Below are 21016 nucleotides of genomic sequence, written 5' to 3'. Positions count from 1 at the left end.
TTTGTGTCTGACATTTCCTTTTGTCCAGTTATGCAAGAGAAAATCCAGTATTGCAAACTACTCCACACTGGATTTTGTTTAGAGTATTACCTCACTTTTTAATCATTTCTCATTTATTTGAAGTGCATGGTAAAAGTTAACCATCATCTGATCTCAATTTATTTCTTAGTCACTTTTTTTGTTGTTTGATATTTGTCTCAGATGATTCACTTGAGAAAATGTGGAGAATCTTTAATTTCATGAATTTCATTCATTCAAAAGATTCTGGCACACTATTCCAATTCCTGAAAGGTGGCCCTATGTTTTTATTCAGTAGGAGATAAGAGTTTAATTATGTACCATGTGCCACATTTTGAAAAGTGTAGTCTCTTTTTACATTGTTCAAGAAATAAAAGTAAAAGTAATCAAAAGGGATCACTCAATTCAGGTAAAATAAATAAAGTGTAGCATTTTATTTGCATGTGAACAGTGAACCACATATATTACTGGAAACGCCATGCTTACTTTTGTTATTAAGGCTGAAGCCTGTTTCCTTGTAAAGTTTTTCTCATGAAAGAAAAAAAAAGGGTACTAGGTTGCAACATATTTCCACTGAGGATTGAGGGAGAGATAGTTTTCTACATTTGATTCTAACCTTTAAAATTTTAAAGAACATAACAGTCTAATGTGCCTTAAAACAAGGTCATTTATAAGTCTGCTTATCTTCCTGAGGGAGGAAACGTGGCAGTTTATTTAGATCCTTTTCAACGTAAACATTCTTACAATCCAAATCTTAATTTGCTATAGACTATAAATGTCATTACATTCCATAAGTCCTCCTTTGGATTTTGTTACATGTTTTGGTAAATAAGAACCTTAAAATGATACACTTCCTAAAAGCCATTCACTCTATGCATAAATAATAGATGCTACTGATTTCTGAGACAATATATAAAATTCAAAGAAGGTGAAGACGTTCACTCCCAGGCTTAGTGCGGCAGGAGTTTGGGTTTTCCAAAGCTAATGTCATTCAGAACTGTGGACAGCTCCTGCGGAGGCATGGAGTCGATGGCAATTTCTCTTAAACATAACTCAAAGTAACGCTGCTTTTTATCGCTATCTTTGATTGCTGTTTAATAGACGCCTATTAAATCGGCTTAATTTGCACATATACTCTTTTTTCACTGATTCTTTTTCTTTTTCGAATGAATTCATTTAGAAAGAAAGAAAGAAAGAAAGAAAGAAAGAAAGAAAGAAAGAAAGAAAAAAGAAAAGGCAAGCCACCCTGAGTTTTAGAATTTAAATGGAAAACCCAACCTTATTCGGAAGCTGCAGCGTGTGCGCACGTTAATAAGAGGATCTACTTCACGACCTTCATTTGATAATCTCTAAACATGCTTATAACCGAATACATACTTGGGCGACAAATAAGATCGGGAAACGTCTTAATTTTAATTCTCCGAAGCAGTTTCCCTGGCGGACAGCTCTCCTCCTGCCCTAGTTCCCGGGCTGGGAAATGGGAAAGAGATTTCCGAAACAGACTTGTAGTCAAGGTCAAGAAAGGGTGTCTCTCAGTCTCAGGGAGGGGGCTCTGGAAACGCCCCCTGTCTGTTTCTGGAACTCGAAGCTTCCTGCCACGCTGCTGCCCAAGCTGGCAGCGCCTGCCCGGCTCAAATCTCAAGTCAGGGACTATCCAAGCGCAAATTGCCCTTCCTGAGCCTGCCAACCACTATTCTGAAGAAATGCATTGAAGATGCCCAGTGCCTATAAGCAGATGAAAAACAGATTAACATTCCCCAGGGGTGAGAGCGGCTGGAACAGCTAGGACTTGTGAGTCACTGTCTCCGCTTGCCCCATCCTCTCCTCAAACCCAGGAGCGCCTTCTTCCCCTTTGGGAAAGGCGGGGGGAAGCGCGAGGATGGGTGTCACCCCAAAGACGACTTTCTGGCCGCTTCCTTACACTCTCAGCTCCGAAGTAAAAGTTTTTTTGTTTTTTGGTTTTTTGTTTTGTTGTTGTTGTTGTCGTTTTTTGGCACAACTTAGCATCCTCCCATCTGGGGGGGGGGGGGTCACATCTTCCCCGATGTATCCCCAAAGTTCACAAGGCAAAGGAGGCGAAAGCTCCCAGGGATTCCCGGGCAACAGGAGCTCCTCATCCCACCCCCTCCTCGGCGGAAACTAGTTGAAGAGTGGAGCCCGAGCAGCCGGAGTGGAAGCCGCCGGCAGCGCCACCCCTCTCCCGCCCCGCAACCCCTCCCTCCGAGTCCCCGGGCGCCCCCTCCCAGGTGCCGGGACGCGTGTTGGAGGGCGCGCCCGGAAGGGAGGGTGGGGCGGCGGCAGGGAGTCCTCACCTGAAATCGCTGTAAGGGTGGATAATCCAGAAGCCTGCAGTTTTAACCCTTTCCTGCTCCTTTTCCACCGCCTTCTGGCTCCCAAACATGCGGAGGGAGAATTTGTTGACCCCGGGCTGCAGCATGGAGGTGAACTGCCTCTGCATGAAGCCGTACTGCCGCCGGGGGCCCTCGGCGTCCTCGAAGCCCCCGGCCGACTCCTCGCCGCCGCCGCCGCCGCCGTCCACCTTGAAGCACACCGAGTTGCCGTGCTCCTTCGCGCCGGCCCCGCCGCCCCCCGGCGGGGTGCCCAGGCGCTTGTCGGCCGCGGCCGACCCCGCGCCCGTCGCGGGCGCCTTGGCGGGGAAGACGCTGTTGCCATCGTCCCGGCTGTTGGACGAGGAGTTGGGTTTGCCGCCTCCTTCCATGCCCGGGGGACGCGGCCGGCGACGGCGCGGGCTCCAGACCCGCCGGCCGCCCGGCGCCGGGGGCACGAAGCCGAGGGGGCAGGGGCCCGAGCTGGCTGCCTGCGAGCCCGGCTGCCCGTCGCGGCGGCGGCGGCGGCGGCGGCTTCTGCTTCCCGCCCGCGCCGCTGCTCCCTGCGCGCCTCGCTCCCGCCGCCGCCGCTGCCCTTAGTGGCTGCGCTCCCGGTTCCGCCGCGGCTGGTGCTGAGGCTGAGGCTGCCCGAGCGAGGCGAGGCTCCGCTCAGCCCTCGCGCGCCAGCGCCTCCCCTCGGCTGCCCTCTGCTGGCCGGAAAGGCTCTCTCCCCGCCCGCACAGCGCGCACTCTCCCTGCACTCTTGCTCCACTTCTGCCCAGCGTGACATTGAACTCGGGAGCCCTCCGAGGCATTTATTTGTACATGTTGTGAGAGAGTCGGTGTATGTTTGCACGTAAGAGTAGAGAGAGAGGCAGAGAGGCAGAGAAAGACTGAGCTAGCGGATTATGTTCGTCCGAAAGAAATAAACACCCTGAAACTCACTGAGGCATTGTCACATTGTCTGAACGCCTGTTTGAATGATGTTACAGATTGGGAAAGGGAGAGAGCTTGGCTCTGCATGCAGAAAATTCACGTGGAAAGCTAGATGTACATACGAAAGTAAGATTCGACATCGGATAATAAATTTCATGAGTAAAAGGGAAGTTGTGTGTATGTGTGTGTGTGTGCGTGTGTGTTTCGGAAGGAAGCAGACACCGAAAGGGACCAGGTCTGGGTAACCAGGAGCAATCAGCTGCTTAGGGCTGTGATGAAGATGTGGCACCAAGGGACAGACAGCTGACCTCCTTACACTTATCCTTGTTTATTCTCTCAGAGCTCCTTAAGCAGGGGATGGGATTTCTTTCTTCCCAAGGCCACAACACATCAACACACATGCGAGCAAGTCTTCCAGCTGCTAACACTGAGAAAAAAAAAAATGTGTTAGGGAAAACTCGCCAGAGCTGACCTATCTTTTTAGATAAGTTATGTAATCAATAAAACACACTAAGAGGCATGCATGTTGGTCAGAGTTCACCTACACCTCACCAGGAAGCCAAGATGTCTTGGAATTTAGGCAGAATGTAATCACCATTTCAGATGAGGGAAAGTATTCTCAAGTGAGACCTAAAAGGTGCTACTGATGCTGAAGAAAGCATTCTGAGATTCCTCCTGTCCCCCTCAGCGTCTCCCAAACACACCAGATCAGCTAAAGGAAGCAAGATGTGCTGCCAAACTCGCCCATCACTCAGCAGGGCGGCCCCAGAGTCTGAAGAGCTTCAAGACTCCCAAATGTGCCAAAACATCTGTTCCAGATACAAGGACTGCCTTCCTGCCCACGGCCTCTTTAAAGGAAATCCTGCCCTGCCAAGAGTCTCTGATCTAACGGGTTCCCGTCAGCCACAGCCACATTTTAGGGGAAGAAAGGGGAGCACCTCCGGGAAGGAATCTATGCACCGGGTCACCCCATGGCCTAGCATGAAAAAATGAATGGGGTCAATCAAGGTGCTTTCCTGAAAAACCAAGCAGCAGTGAAGCCAATTAACAAGGATAAAGACAAAAGGAGACAACTGGATGCCCTCATGAGGGGTTAACAACCCGAGAAAGGAAGCAGAGAACAGAGAAAAAAGTCGAAAGAAGCAAAACCAAGAAGCTAGTAGTCCTCTGTTCTAATTGTGTAAGATAACCCCTACCATTCTACTTCCCATAGTCTATGCTAAATCTCCTTTTTCAGCGAGCTCCATCCTGACTCAGACACCATCTGTTTTCAACTAATCAAAAACCAGAGCCCTAAGAAATAAGTATAGGTGGCCAAACTTCAATGGTAAAAAATAGGGGAAATATGAACAATGTAGTGCTCTCAACTAGCGAAGTGGGGACTTTGGAAATCCAAGGGGTTATATGAGGATACCAGGTGCCAAGGACAGAAGGAAGCCAAAGGGATGGATAAAAACAAACACTGCCTAAAGCACAGTTCTTCCTAAGAAAGGCCCGATTACTCAGGCAGCTTTTCTTTATTAGACTAAAGATGTTCTCTACTCTTCTCCCATTCTGCATGCTTCTCCAATCACTCTATTTTCAGTCATGGGTATGACAATGTATATTTTAACATAAATTTTAAATTTTATAATAATTTAAAAATATACCATCTAAAGTGTTATGCTAACTGAGTTTAAGTCAGTTTCTCTTCTCTTCTAGCCAATCCTTTTATTTGTTCTATTTCAACTTAATCTTAATCATGACCAGGCAGTTATTTTAGTCAGAATTCTTCTCAGTTTCAGTGTCTGTTCTAAATTAATATGACAGAATTACTTAACATGTTTCCAAAATACAACAAAGAAATGTCTAAAGCAGGGTCACAAGTCATTGCTCCAGGTACAGCTTTGAGGCCATTTGTCATTCATTTAAAATCTCAAAAAACTACACTATTTTTTAAATTTTGAGAATGTGTACATTAGATTCGCTAATTAACTCAGAGTTGTCACCGAAAGGGGCTCCTGGGTGGCTCAGTCAGTTAATTAAGCGTCCAACGCTTGATTTCGACTCAGGCCATGATATCATGGTCATGAGATCAAGCCCCATGTCGGGCTCTGTGCTGGGAGTGGAGCCTGCAGGAGATTCTCTCTCTCTCCTTTTTCCTCCACTCCTCCCCAGCTTGCATGTGCTTTCTCTCCCTCAAAAAAATAAATAAATAAATAAATAAATAAATAAAAGTTTTTTTCAAAAATAATAAAAGCAAAAAATTTAGTTGTCAGCAACAGAAAAAGTCAAGTTTCTTCATTTTACTTTCAAACTGTTGATTAAAGTTGTTTAAAATATAGGCTTAAATAACAAGCTTCCTTAGCAACAAGAAAGAACTTGCAAGATTAGAACAGAATGAAAGCAATGAGAGAGACAGACAGACGGAATCAGCAAATATATTTTAAAATGTGAACCAATCACAAGCTAGGCTTCTGTGGCTAGAATGGATAAATTGCTTCCATTGTTTAATTTTCTCTTTTATTTCTGAATTTACCGCATGAGTTAGAAAAGTTTTTTGACCATGTGAGAAATCAGGGACTGATTTATTTGCTCACAGCCAGATTGGGGAGATAAGAATTACAGATAAGAGCAAGTTAGGCTCTGCAAATCTTTATCTTCCCAGTCCCCCAGCCCCAGACCTAAATTTTACTTTCCTTTTGTCACTTGCTTTTCTTCATCATCCTATCCTTCATGTAATTCACTCCAGACGCCCCCAGGACAGGCATAAATTTTGAGGATGATGTCTTCTAGCAAGTTTCCATGTCTGTTCATTGATAAACTGTCTCAAGCTGAAATCTACTGGGCTAACTTAGAATGGCTTTTTTTCAGTCATCTTTGAAATAGGACTACCATCATGTTTGACTCTATATCATTCGATGTCCATGATGTCAAAGTGCCTTGCATTTCAGAGGAATCTGATGACTGAGGACTCATCAGGCATATCAGTTATGAATTCATTTCACGAGAATGTCCCATCTGTGGTTGTAATGGGTGCTGTTCAGTACATACCAGGATCATGCATCTTTTAAAATGTTCTCTGTTTCCTTTAATACTCTGCTTAAGATCAAATTGCAGACAGCAGCAGAAGATTAATATGAAACTAAAATAAAATCTCCATGCAGCAGACGCAAGCACATGTGAAATGAGGCAAAAAAGATAGATGGGCGACTTGAAGTTTGACAGCTTATTGGAAAACTCTCAGTGAAACCTAAAGATTTCAAAGATAAAACATTTTAGTCCTCTTAGTAAGACAGAAGAATTCTGTCTGTGAAGACATATTTCACATGTAGGAAAATGAAGTCAGAGCTGTCTCTGTTGAAGACGGCCACGGTAAGGAATGGTGAAAAGAATAGTTCACCACAGGCAACCTCACAATCTCTCTGTGTCTTATGCACAGGCATACTCGCCTGTCTGTCTGGAAGGCAACTGCCAGCATGATGCTCAGTATGAAACACTGGGGCTGTTAATGTCAGAACAAGACACTCACACCCAGCGTATCTGCCATGCGTAGTTTTTTCAGTTGATAATATTGTCTCCCTTTCGAAAACCCAGAAGAACCAACGGCTTAGCTGTCATACTTAATAATAGGTATTTCTGAATTCACTGCATTACTACAAAGTAAACATGGAAAAATTAGATAGAAAGTGAATAGATGGAGAAAGATATCCCATACACTAGACACCAAAAGAGAGCAGGTTAGCTATATTAATATCACGAAAAATAGACTTTAAATCAAAAAGTTATGAGACGAAGGAGGACACTATATATTAATAAAAGTTTCAATATAGCAACAGGATGTAACATTTATAAACATTTACACACCTGATGTCAAGACCACCAACGTATATGAAGCAGAAACTGACAGAATTAAAAAGAGAAATAGATAGTTCTATAATAATAGTTGGACCTTCAATACCCTACTCTCATTAATGGACAGAGCAACCAGACAGAAGATAAGTAAAGAGGATGTAAACAGCACAATAAACAAACAAGATCTACTAGATACATAGAGAACATATACAACAGCAGCATAAATATTCTTCTCAAGTTCACAGAATAAACACCAAGGTAGGTCACAAATTAGCCTCAATAGATTTTAAAAGATAGATATCATACAAAGTATCTTATCTGACCACAATGGGAAGAAGAAATTGGTAACAGAAATAAAACTGGAAAATTCACAAATTTGTACAAATTAAGCAACATGCTCTCAACCAACAGATCAAAGAAGAAATCATAAGGGAAGTTAAAAAATGCATAGGATAAATGAAAACAAAACTAGAACATACTTATGGGACACAGCAAAAGCAGCGCTAAGGGGGAAATTTATAGCCATAAATGCTTACGTTAAAAAAGGACAGGAAAGGGGCGCCTGGGTGGCGCAGTCGGTTAAGTGTCCGACTTCAGCCAGGTCAGGATCTCGCGGTCTGGGAGTTCGAGCCCCGCGTCAGGCTATGGGCTGATGGCTCAGAGCCTGGAGCCTGGTTCCGATTCTGTGTCTGCCTCTCTCTCTGCCCCTCCCCCGTTCATGCTCTGTCTCTCTCTATCGCAAAAATAAATAAACGTTGAAAAAAAATTTTTAAAAAAAAGGACAAGAAAGATCATAAATCGACAGCCTAACTTTACAACAAAAGAAACTAGGAAAAGAAGAACAAATTAAATCCAAAGCTATCAGGAAGAAGGAAATAATACAGATTAAAGCAAAGATATATGAAATAGAGAACAAAAACAATGGCAATAAATAACAAAATCAAAAGTCACCTCTTTGAAAAGATCAACAAAATTGGCAAACTTTGAGCTAGATGGAGTAGGGGGAAAAAAAGATTTAAGCTACTAAAAGATTTAAGCCAGTAAACATTATTACTGATTCTAATAGAGTACTATGAGTAATCATATGCCTAAATGAAATGGACACATTTCTAGAAACACAAAACCTAAATCATGAAGAAACAGAAAATCTAAATAGACTTAGAACTAGCACAAGGACTGAATAAAATATCTCCCAAGGAAGCAATACTCTGGACCTGATGGTTTCACTGGTGAATTCTACCAAACATTTAAGGAACAGTGAATACCAATAGTGCTTATACTTTTCAAAACAACTGAAGAGGAAAGAATATTTCCTGATCATTCTATAAGACTAGCATAACCTTCATACCAAAGCCAGACAAATAAACATATCAAAAGAAGAGAAAACTTATAGCAACCCCTTATCAACACTGGTGCAAAAATCCTCAACAAAATAATAGCAGCACGCATTCAGTGACATTTTAAAAGAAGTATACACCATGACCAACTGTGATTTACTGGTTCAACATACAAAAAAAATCATTCAATGCAATTTACCACAGCAACAGAATGAAGGGAAAAATTCACAAGGTAATTTCAATTAATAAAGAAAAAGCATATACTTCATTAATACCAGCTTACTCTGTGCTTGGCTCTCTGCTATGTGCTCCATGGGTTACCTCACTTTATGTCCGCGAGGCAAATACTGTCTCCATTTTGTACACTAGGATGGAGAACTTATGAACAAAAAAATTTGACATAGCTTTTATGCGGCAGAGCTACCTCTTCGCCATGATCTATCTGACTTTAATGCTGCCTGTGTTCCTGACTGAAATAATGTACTTCTTATTTTAGTACAAAGCATATAGATTTTTTTCAAATTCACATGTTTCTTGGCATTGAAAATCATTAAATGTTTCATTACCAGATGACGGAATGAATAAATGAATGAATGAATAAGACAAACTGGGGTTAATAATTTGCCAACATTTAACTGAATAAAATTTACTTTCCTTCTTAAAGTCGTGTTCTCCTTTAACCTTTCACTCCCAAGGCCGCATGACCCATTGTCTGAGAGAGAGGAGGCGGTACCCTCACCAACAAAGAGGCCATTGATTGACTTTGAGACTCAGAGCTAACTTTCTCCACCTCTTTTGCAAGAAATTTCAGGGAAAGTCTGGAAATGAAGTTGCATACTATTATAACCGAGACTATTATTGTTTTTGTCTCTGAATCAATTAGCATGCATAAACTAGGTTAAAAGAGGTTAAGTTTTATGATTCTGGTTTTCCCTAGCAATTGACAAAACCTTACATTTCAAGGTTTTGTCGATTCGTTTTGTTCTCCCACCCACCCAGACCAATAGCGGCAATTACTTTATACTGACCCACGCACATCCCCTCTTCTTAAGATTCTTGCAAACAAAGATTATATTTTTAGTTATTTTTTAGCACTAATAGCCCTTTTTTTGTAGCATATGGTGTTTTATTAATGTGCAAACAAATGTTTTCATTTTAAAATAAATGACCTGGAATTAGGGATGTATTTTTAACTGGAAAAGGAGGGCAAAGAATCACACCAAAGGACAAGCTTTGACCTTACTGGAATTGAGAAATGAATTAAAAAACACTCCTGCACTCTGAAATATTGGAGAATATTAGAGAAACTTACCTTTCCTTTTTGGTAAAAAAAAAAAAAATATATATATATATATATATTATGATATAAATATTTTAATATTGCAAGAGGGAGTCTTATATTGATTTGTCTATAATCCTTTTCTTTGAGTTAGATCCTTTTCCTAATTCCACATGATTAGAATTAGGCCCCAATCACGGGACCCTACTACCCCTTCCTCCCATCACAAGTGTGGGTGCTTGATTCAAGCCAGGTCACAGGAGATATTCTCCCAGAATCTGAGCTCTTCAGCACAGACTAAACAAGAACCTGGGCAGGTGGAACAGTTCTCCATGGTAATAAGATAGAGATGCAATCCCTTGTTTCTCCTACAGGAATTCCACAGAGCTTCCCTCGTATGCCTTGGTGTTCAGATCTTTCTTCAATAACATGAAATTCTGTGCTGTGTATTCCTTATTTGTCCTTCCAGATTCAATATCTAGCCTTCTTTTCCCTCCCTATGTCCCACAGGCTGACAACCATGGACTGTATGAGCAAGGATCCTATATACTCTGACCTCTCTCAAGGCCAGTAGGAAGGACCAGTAAAAGATGAAGTGTAGGAGGAGAAAAAGACTAAGGTTTTTACTCCCTTTGTCCCACTTCCTCTCTTGTTAATCAGGTTGTGTCCTAGGCTGCTTTCTTCCACGGCCACAGCTCCTACCGTCTTCTCAATGGCTATAGCTTATGCCCATTCAATAATAACTTTCTTCCTCTTGCTACTTTGGGAGTCGTAATGCCTTCCTGCTATGCCTACTTCCAATACGGCAGCTTTACCACCCCTGTGGGTCTCCTTAACTTTGTCCATACCTCTGCATGCCATATGTCCTTCCATTAAAATATCTTTAATTAAATCTGTTGAGTGTGCCACCTTTTGCATGCCAGGATCGCGACTAGTGAAACTTCCTAAAAGAGGTCTAATAGATTCCTTTGTCAGAGTAGGCATCTGTTCCCACATCAAAGGACTCATAGGTACATCAATCTTTCTATCTGCATTCATCGAAACTATTTTTCATTATGTGTATATGTGAAAAATATTAACTACATATATAGGTATACTTAAACATGTGCTCTCTAAGAATATTATTCAGTAATACTTGTTTTCATTTAGAAAAGTTTCTTAACCCATTTCTTTTTTTAATGATGTTTATGAAACCAACAATACGTATAAAATACATTCTTCCTATTCAGATAAAACAACAACAAAAACAACATGGTTTTATCTTTGATTTCTCTGTTTCACTTCCAACTGACATCCAATCTGTCAACAATTCCTATTTTCTCCACATTCTGTATCTGACCACCTCTCACGACTGCTTCCTTATAATTTCAACTCAAACTCTACAGCTAGAGAGCATTTTACAACAGAAGCCAGGCCAGGTCATTCCTCTAATCCCAATCCTCTCAGGGGATGACTCTCCCAGTAAAAGCCACAATCTTGACAGTAGCCTCCTAAGCTCTGGTAACTCTCTGATCCCATTGCCTACATCCCCCTCCCCCAAACTCTGCTTCAGCCTCACAGAACCTTCTAATTCTTCGTAAAGCCCACCAGGCACACTTCTGTCTCAGGACCTGGCAAATGCTGTTCCCCTACCTTCAATGTTTTATTCGCACCTCACACAAGTGTTTACTTTAGGTGATTTTCTCAGTAAAGCCTTCCCTGATTACTTTGCATAAAAGGCAACCCCTACTATTTCTATTTTCTCCACTGCTCTCGACACTAAGTGGCTTGCTCAATATTTTACTTATTTGTTGATTATCTCTGTCCCTCACTAGAATGTAAGTCCATAAGGCTTTATTCACTGCTGTGTCTCCATGATTTAGAACAATAACTGACATCTAGTCTTATCCAGTAAATTGTTTATGAATAAATAAAATAGATATAATTTCTCCATTTGAGTTAAGAAATATCTAACAAAAGATAATTTTTTAATTACATAATTATTTCAAATCCCGTTTTTAATACAACTAACTCAAGGCTTAAGGAGATATTCTTATCAGGTGAAAAAATTTCTCATTCTCATCTTTATCTACATTTTCTGTGGAAATATTGCATTATAGAATCAGAGTAATTTCATGACAAATCATATAATAAGAATGAAATTACTGAGTCAGTGTTATAAATGAAAATTATTTAGGTGACTTAATGCAAAAGAGAAATGACCCTAAATTTTAGGTTTGATAGTAACTATTTTTTCTAGAAAATAGGAGAGAAGAGATGTTGGTATATTACATGGACACTAAACAGAATTTGGGTAAGAAAAGTCCCACTTATGAGCAGTATCTTCAAACACGTTAACTTTTCAGTAGAAAACTAAAGTGGCAGTTTATTATGTATTAGAAGTTGATGAAATTAATAGTAGATTATATTTAGGTATTTAAGTGTGCAAAAGATTAATGAAAGGCCTTTGTTCGTCAGAAGCTTTGGAGGTAGTTAAATGATACAAATCAAGGTACTCATCCCAGACCATTACTTGATCAAACTGCTCAGGAACAACAAGGCTTGGAAATAAGGCAAATTAGTCATCCCAAGGGCAGTCTGAAAAGTCAGAAACTCAGAGATTCACAAATTATCAGAGCCGAAAGAAGCTTTAGGCAACTACAGTCCTGATCCTAGAGTTCAGTTCAACTAACTGGTGCTATGTGTCATGAATTAATGAAAAACACTTTTTTATTACTAGAGGCTGACTTTGGATGCACTAACATAAATCGGGAGTACTGGTAAGCGATGACTAGAAAATTATGAATGAGCTTTCAGAAGCCGACGTGCGTAAAGACAGAAGCTTCTTAGGAAAACTCATACTAAAAAAGAAGCCAGGTGCCATGAACCTGAAGCACTAAAACAGCTGTAAAAACCGCCGTGAGATAAAGAAGGACGTCGTGATTTTGAGACGGCATTAGTATCCGTTACTTGGCATCACCCTCGCACACATCATGGATGTCTGAGTATCCAGCAGAGAAGAAATAGAAGGACGGTTCACTAACATGTCTGAAACATAAGGGAAATGGATTACTGTCATCTTTATAGCAGGGTAATACTTTAGGAGAGAGGATTACCCTTTCTAGTCCACACCTACTCAAAAGTCCTCAAATATGCAACTGCCACACGCATAACACCAGGCAGCGTTAACAACACAATGGCGACCTGGCATGGGAACTACGCCCTCAGAGAGGAAGGAGCAGTCATGGAGTCCAACTGGAGATGTCTTGTCTGTCATGCAGAGACAGCTCACCGCAAGGTCTTCCGTGCTCTGTCGAGCAGCAGCACTACAGAGACTGGACTTGTGGACACAAAGGCAATCACCCCTTGTAGACTCTCAGGAAAGTGTAGTCGAGAGAGAAGTGAATACGAACAGAGAAAACTTGAGTTATTTCTAAAGATAACCTCCAATTTACTTACCAGCTGTTAAATAATGTGGAGATTTGGGTTAGATAAGTAGCTTTCCCTCCTCTCAAAACCAGGCCTACCATGAAAATAGTTCTCTGTGTGAAGACTGGCAAAGATCTGTTGTTATCATTGACATCATTGAACATATAGGTATCTTCCGTCCGATGTGCGTAAGTATAGTTGTGTAGGAAAAATCTGGGATGACAAGACAGCATAGTGATCCTGTCCTTAAATGGCATTACTTAATTAGGAAGAGAGAAATAACTCCCCTTCAAATGTGTGTGTATGAGTTTAAAACCCAGTAAGTAATATCACGTCAGTTCTAGTTTATTTAGATTAATGGGAAACAGCAGTTAGACGGTGAGGTTGACTTAAGTGATTTTTTACTTCTTGGCATCCACTTCTCACCTAACAACCTTCCAGTTTCACTTTGAGTAGAGCCCTCTCTAGTTGAGCTGGCTTGGTGGCTGTATTCAGGCCTCCGTCCTCCCCCTACAAAATGTAAGATGAGGTGGTCTTAAAAAACAATTCTCTCTTCTCCTCATTCCAGGAGAGCCAAGGGAGGAACACACGATCTGAGCTCTCTCTCTCCTGGGATTTTGAATCCTGGGATTTTGAATCCTGAGTAGAGTTGCCATAAGGACAAAAAAAAAAAAAAAAAAAAAAAAAGAATACATATCATTTTGCTTACGTATTCCAGCAATGGCACATGAATGAGGCTTTTAAGCTCTTCCTGCCTCAAAAATAACCTGGATATACTTGGTTTCTGTACTCTCCAAACTGATTTCTTCAGCTTTCTCTTCAATTCTTGTGGATTTTCTTTTCGCTAAAGTTAGTTTCTGTGGCTTGTAACCAAATATCTTAAATACAGATACTGGGCCGTGCCAGAAGTGGGTGGTACAATATGAACTACTGTGGTCTATGTGTTTGTGGCCTTCAGAATTCATATGTTGAAATCGTAAGCCTTAAGGTAATAGAATGAGGAAGTGGCCATTGAGAGGTGACTGGTAATGAGGGTGAGCCCTACAACGGGATTCGTACCTTCCAGAAGGGGCGTGATGAAGCTCCCTAGCCCTTCTTCCATGTGAGGACAGGGTGAGAAGTCAGCAGTCTAGAACCTAGAAGAGAGCCTTCACCCAAACTCGACTGTGCTTGCACCCTGATCTTGGACTCCCAGTTTCCAACTGTGAGGAAGAAACATCTGTTGTTTGTAAACCATCAAGTCTGTGGTATTTTGCTATAGCAGTCAAACAGACCAAGACATAGACTATCAGGGAGACATGGAATATTTGAAACTGACCATATTGCTGAGACAGAACTAAAAGCAGCAAAACTCCCATTCATATTCTTGTAATGGAATCTAGAAACTCAGTACCAGGTAAAGTGGCAAAATAGCTACTAAGTGCCTACCTGTGGACACTCAGCACCACTTGCCCCTTGAGAGCAAGACTGGAGACCCAGGTAACAAAACTGCTATGAAACAACATAAATAGCATATGGAATTTCTAGTTTATTGTTTTCATAGCACTTACCATATCTGAAATATTCTTTTTGTTTGTTAAAATTGCTAGTTTTGTCCTTTCCGAACTAGGCTATAAACTCCATGAGGGCAGAGACTTAGTCCATTTTGCTCACTCTAGAGTTCCTGGTGTATGGTAAGTATTAAAGAACATATGTGCAAGAAATAAATTCCAGACATAGTATGTCTGCTTCTGCCAATGTGCTCATCATTAAGCCAATATCTCTTGGCCGTAAACTGGCCTTTCTATACTTAAATCTGGGACTCCACAAACCATATTTCTCTTTTTTACCCTATGGTTAGTCTCTTCCAATAGGTAGGGTTGGAGGGGACCAGAAAGCTAGAAGAGAGAAAAGGAACACGTTTCTCCTGTTCATTTCTTATTGCTGTCCCCTTCACATAGCAATGGTTCTTTGCTATTTCTAGTAGCAGCAGTCTATGCTAGTTTGTGAATATTTTACACCCCACGGCCTCCCAAGCAAGTTCTCTCAGAGCTTCAAGCACCAGTTGAGAAGGACCCCTTCCTCAGGGGTCAGAGCCCAGCATCCAAGGAGGGTGAGTGACAAGGGAGAAGTTCAGTCCTTGCTTTACACAATTCCAGTATGTATCAATCTTAGGTATAACAGCAAAACTACAGGCCTGATGAACAGAGACATGATTTTAACCAATGTCTCTGTTGGGTAACAGGTCCCATCAAACTTGGATCTGCTTCTGAGAAGGTGGCAAATGAAGGTTTAAAACAAATCCATATAACAGTAGGCCCAATGGAACCATAACCGTGATTATTTACCCACTTCCTATCTGTTGCCAAAAGTCCCTATTGGCCCAAGACGGTGGCTCACACTTACTGCCCCAGTGTGTTCTTAGATTCAGAATTTGTCCTGAATTTTTCCTTTTTTAAGCAAGTATGGAGCACATTATTAATACCTGCAGTAGAATAAATCAGGAAGTGTTTGAGAAGTCTGCCTCATCTAGTAGTAGTATTTGAACTGTGTGCAGTAAATTGAGTTCTTACTGTAGTGCCTGGTTAAATCCACCAGATGACCAGAAACAACTTGCATATTTCTCCCCACTGCATTTCAGAGATGATGCATCTAACACCTCCCTTTCAAGGACAGCATGAAGGCATTCACTGATAAAACAAGTTTGCTTGGACATGAGAAGCTAGGAACACCTAATGCCTTCAAGCCTCCAATGAGAATGGAAGAAACAGGCAATGATCTTGCTAATACCAGCCCCTTGGTATACTGGTTCATGCATTGGTTCCATGCTGGACCCTGCTAGGTGCACAAAACCACCAAGGAGCACTTGGTGAAGTCAAAGTAATAACATACAAAAATTTCTTTATGAATATGATGTTGAAAACAAATGAGATAATACTGAGAGGTTCTATGATGCTATAGCATCTAAAACTTGGCAAAATAGTAATAACATAACAAAATCCTAAAGCATAACTCATAGAAATTACACTGATGAGTTTTAACTTGTAAAATCTTAATTTAAAATGGTACTGTTCTAGCTGAGAAGAGAGTATATACCTTTGAAAATATTTGGGCAGAAATATTGACACATCAAATGGATAAAATCTCCCCAAAGTAATTACTATTCGTGATTTCTTTTTAAAATTTATATAACCAACATAATTGATACTATACACAGATACAGAGTGTTAAATTTTTACAAATAATTGTATTCTTGTAAAGTGCTTTGGAAAAGAATTGTAATTCCAGTAATATCATAAAATGAATTCATTAGTTACTTATGCTCAAAAAATTACATAATTTTAACTTGTAACTTCTTGGTGCCCTTTTCTCTGTTAAAAGTGTCCAGTTTGTATTTTGACTGAATGGTTGGCTAGAACCAGACTGTCTGGGCAATAGGCAGAAGCACCTCAGTAGACTCCTAACCAATAGAATAAGCTGTTCTGGTAAGAACAGCCAAGTCTAGCCCTACAAAGTCCTTCTCCCAATCAAAAATATAAATCAAAAAGGGCTAAGTGGTGACGGGCATTAAGGGAGGCACTTGTTAAGATGAGCACTGTGTGTTGTATATAAGTGATGGATCACTAAATTCTACTTCTGAAACCAATATTAGCTTATAGGTTAATTAACCAGAATTTAAATTAAAACTTGAAACAAACAAACAAAAAGTACTGTATTTAAAATCAAAAAGTCATAGGAATCTTGTGCTACTATTAAAATTGGAAAGATGCAGAGCTATGGATTTCTAGACTATCCAATTTACCTCTCTAGTTGTCAAGTGCAGAAAAAAAAGGGGGGGGGGCGGTGTCTTGGAGAACACAGGTGGTTACTGTAAACTTAACCAGGTGTGGTGATTCCCATTCCAGCTGCTGTTTCAGTTGTGGTCTCACTGCTGGAGGAAATCATTATAACCCCTGGCATATGGGATGCAGCTGTTAGCCTAGGGGATATTTTCCTTCCTAGGTTCGATTTTAAAAAGTCATGACAGCTCCAAAAGAAGTTCATGCACTTTTTGATCACAGATTTCCCTGTGTTCTGACACAATCTCCATTACACAGGAGCATTTTTCAACACTCACTTGTATCCTGAAATAAGAAAAGCATGAGATACTACCTTTGCATAACTGTAACATCAGATACATCTATGATTTATTTGACAGCCATCCATCCTAATATATTCTCATAGTACTAACTTGAATCTTTCAGTATTTGAAGTATTGTTTTCATTTTATTTTAGAGACAGAGAGAGAGTGCAAGCAAGGAGAGGGGCAGAGGGAGAGAGAATCCCAAGCAGGCTCCACATTCAGTGCAGTGTGGAGCCCGACACGGGGCTCAATCCCAAGACCCTGCGATTATGACCTGAGCTGAAATCAAAAGTCGGACAGTCAACCTACTGAGCCACCCAGGCGCCCCAGTATTTGACATATTTAACACTATTTTTAGCTAAACTGATTTTCTGGATATTAGACAGCTAGCTGACTGAGGCCCCTCTGGATAAAATTACCTATTGTCATTCCAATTGCCCTATCTTTCCAGTCTTTGTCTTGATTTTTATTTATATATTTATCTTTCAATGAGACAGAATGTGTGACAAGCATTTGTTTCATGCTTTTAATTAGATTCAATACAAAAGTAGAACAGCTGACTCAGATATTTATCTTGTGAGCCTGATTGATGCTTTCATGAAATCATAGTGTGCTAGATGAAGACTGCTGTCCCAACTCAACAGCAATGATAGTGGTATTTGTCTTTTCAAGTGGCATCATTTAACTAAGGAATAAGGAAGGCTGGCTCTCAAAACACAATGCCTGCCAGGAACCCGAAGTGCACTTCTGAGGGGTAGCTTCCTGCCGACTATTTGCTGATAAACTTGGAACTGATATGCTGCATACATCAATTCAAATTTAGCTGCTTCAAAGATAAGAACATTTTAAAATAATACTGTTCAGAAAGGAAGACTGATCAAAGAAGATGGAAAGTATGGGGTCATAGCAGGGTAAAAGGAGAGAAATTTCAGAGGGATTTTTTTTTCCCTATCAAGACTCCATTGGTTTTTTTTTCATTTCACCATTCTATTGCATCACCAAAATCACAGTCTTGGGACAACATGAGAGTCAGCAGTTACAATATAAGAAGAAATTCTAAAAACTGAATTTTTCCAAACCCCAAGTTTGGATAATGTAGAAAGCTATTAATAACAAATAGATTGTCCCATGAAAGTTTCAACATTCATTAAAAACCAGCCATGTTCTAGGTCAGAATTGGCAAATACTTAGCAAAAAAAAAAAAAAAAAAAAAAGAAAGAAAGAAAGAAAAAGAAAAAAAGAAAAAGAAAGAGAAGAAGAGAAAAGAAAAAAGTCACTCCTTTCATTCGTATCTTTGGAAATTACTACATTACTAATAGATCATGGCATTATGCTTCACTGAACCCAGATGAGTCCTAGGTAACTTTTTTAATAGCACACTGGGAAGACCACTCCCTGGTTATAGGTATCAAACAATATAACACTTATCTCCTTATGGATGAGATATGGAATACAGAACACATTGTTTCCTTTCACCTACCCTCTGTCCCCACAGCATCTTCAGTAATCTGGCCATGAATTCACAGGGGGAAAAATGAGACACACATGAGAAAGAAAGAGGATTTTTCACAAAGCTCATCTGAACACTCTTATAAGCACTGAGTTAAGTTTTGTTCTTTAGAAATCAAAGTAATTTATGGTAAATACTCCCACTTGTAGCACAGTACACAACTCCTACATTACAGGAAATGTACTGTTTCCATTTCTCACCTCCTATTCATTAAAAAAAAAAAAAGGCTTAGAGGCTTTGATCTTCCTATAACAATCACGAAGGAACTAGGTCATTTCAAAACATAATTCTATATCTATTTGTGAAACTTTCTCCAAAGCTTACTTCCCCTGCAGAAGTCTGCCTTTCCCATGGCATCCATTGTTTCTGGCATTCTTAAAGCAGCAAGTATTCTATTCGTTCTTTTTGTATTTCAAAACCAGAGGGCCCGAAGACTGAAAATGTTGGGGAAAGATGAGAAACAACAATCCAGTATATAGAAATCCTGTGCAAAGTATAAAAAATAATTTTATTGAATATATTATGCATATTATATATACAAACCTGCCTGATTATTAAAGGAAGCTAATGCTTTTAATTTTATGTGGACTAGGAAACACGTTTAATAAATTACAGGCCATTAGAAGATACTGTGATTAAATCTGCTAGAAACCTTATAGCTACTTCCCAAAGGAACAAAATTCAGAAATATTAAATTGTTTCTTAAATTTCCAATATTTCTACTGTAGGATATTCTGTGTCAAATTTTCTTTGGGAAAAATGCACACAAAGCCTTATAGTAGACACATAATCATGTCTCTGATTTTTGTTATTTTACTAATAGAAAAATCTGTCATTGTAAAAATTATTTATGGTTTTATCATATTTTTAAAACTTAACACCATTTTACCAAACTTATTCTGAAAGCCAGGTGCATAATGTAGAATTGAATTATTTCAACAAATGATCAATACAAATAAAAATGAACTTTATTTGTACATTTTTGGGAATAAGTAATTCATAAATCAGGCACGTATTTCTTTGTTACATATAGATTTTCAAATAGTTGGAATTTTGCAGATATAAGCCATCCTGAAGAATGTTAAGATGGTATTGATGTCAACTCTAATAGCAAAATATAGTTAAAAACAAAATTTTATCCTATCTTTTAAGGGTCTTTCATTAAAATATCAGCAATGTTTACTGATTTATTTATAGTTACACTCTAATTATAAAGCATTTCTCCCATATAAGATTACAGGATCACTTCCACCTAGGGAGCTTGATCAACATTGATCATCTTTGAAAAATAATGGCTCTTAATTGACACATTACACCTGGTGCTTTTTTTTTTTAATCTCATGATCTGTTAAATCACTCCAAGATTTGAATTCAGTGGTTCTCTCTGATGAAATTTAATAATTTCTTAATGTAAAGTATTGTAATAACAGTACACATACTTATTTTTGCTCTTCCATTTTTCCCTCCTCTTCATATTCTCCTTTTCCTCCACACTCATCCCTTGGCTCCCAATTAACAGCAAAAAGGCAAGAACAATTGTCATTATGAAATGCCTATCATATCTCAACCACTGAGTTTTTCTCTTATCCCATTTAGTCTTCTCAATCATCCTGCATTAGAGACAAAGTTCAGAGTCTATTTAATTACCTCAAATTGCAAGATATAGCAGACAGAAGATTAAAACCCTTTCTACTTCTCTGAGAAAGAAGTTAGTTGGTTTGGAGCAGTGCGGTAACTGGTAAAACCAGGTAATTAACCAGACTCTGAACTTTGCCTCTAACGCAGGATGATTGAGAAGACTAAATGAGATGACACAGAAATAAGTCAGTCAGAGAAAGACAGGTATCATATGTTTTCACTCATATGTGGAACTTGAGAAACTTAACAGAAGACCATGGGGGAAGCGAAGGGGAAACAATAGTTTCAAACAGAAAGGGAGGGAGGCAAACCATAAGAGACTCTTAAATATAGAGAACAAACTGAGGGCTAATGGTGGGTGTGGGGGAGAGGGGGAAAAGGGTGATGGGCATTGAGGAGGACACTTGTTGGGATGAACACTGGGTATTGTATGTAAGCGATGAGTCATGGGAATCTACCCCTGAAACCAAGAGCACACTTTACACACTGTATGTTAGCTAACGTGACAATAAATTACATTAAAAAAAAAAAAACACCCAAAAGCTCATTGGTCAAGTCATCAGTTTCGAACCCAGAAAATAAAATAAGGCTATGCATGCCATGCCAAAACAAACATCAGGTAGCTCT

At 39.8% G+C, this 21016-nt stretch overlaps 1 protein-coding gene across 1 annotated transcript in view; it reads right to left on the bottom strand.

Annotated features, from left to right (window-relative positions):
- Nucleotides 1–2863, bottom strand: part of HCN1 (hyperpolarization activated cyclic nucleotide gated potassium channel 1) — a 384422-nt gene extending 381559 nt beyond the window's left edge. Inside the window, exon 1 of the mRNA XM_027076395.2 lies at nucleotides 2331–2863. Within this exon, the coding sequence (XP_026932196.1) occupies nucleotides 2331–2737 (407 nt within the window). The 5' untranslated portion in view covers nucleotides 2738–2863. The remainder of the gene's footprint in view (nucleotides 1–2330) is intronic.
- Nucleotides 2864–21016: the final 18153 nt, after the last annotated feature.

The sequence above is a fragment of the Acinonyx jubatus genome, chromosome A1 (assembly GCF_027475565.1).
Source record: "Acinonyx jubatus isolate Ajub_Pintada_27869175 chromosome A1, VMU_Ajub_asm_v1.0, whole genome shotgun sequence".
NCBI classification, from domain to species: domain Eukaryota; kingdom Metazoa; phylum Chordata; class Mammalia; order Carnivora; family Felidae; genus Acinonyx; species Acinonyx jubatus.
This window is presented reverse-complemented; position numbering and strand designations above follow the sequence as displayed.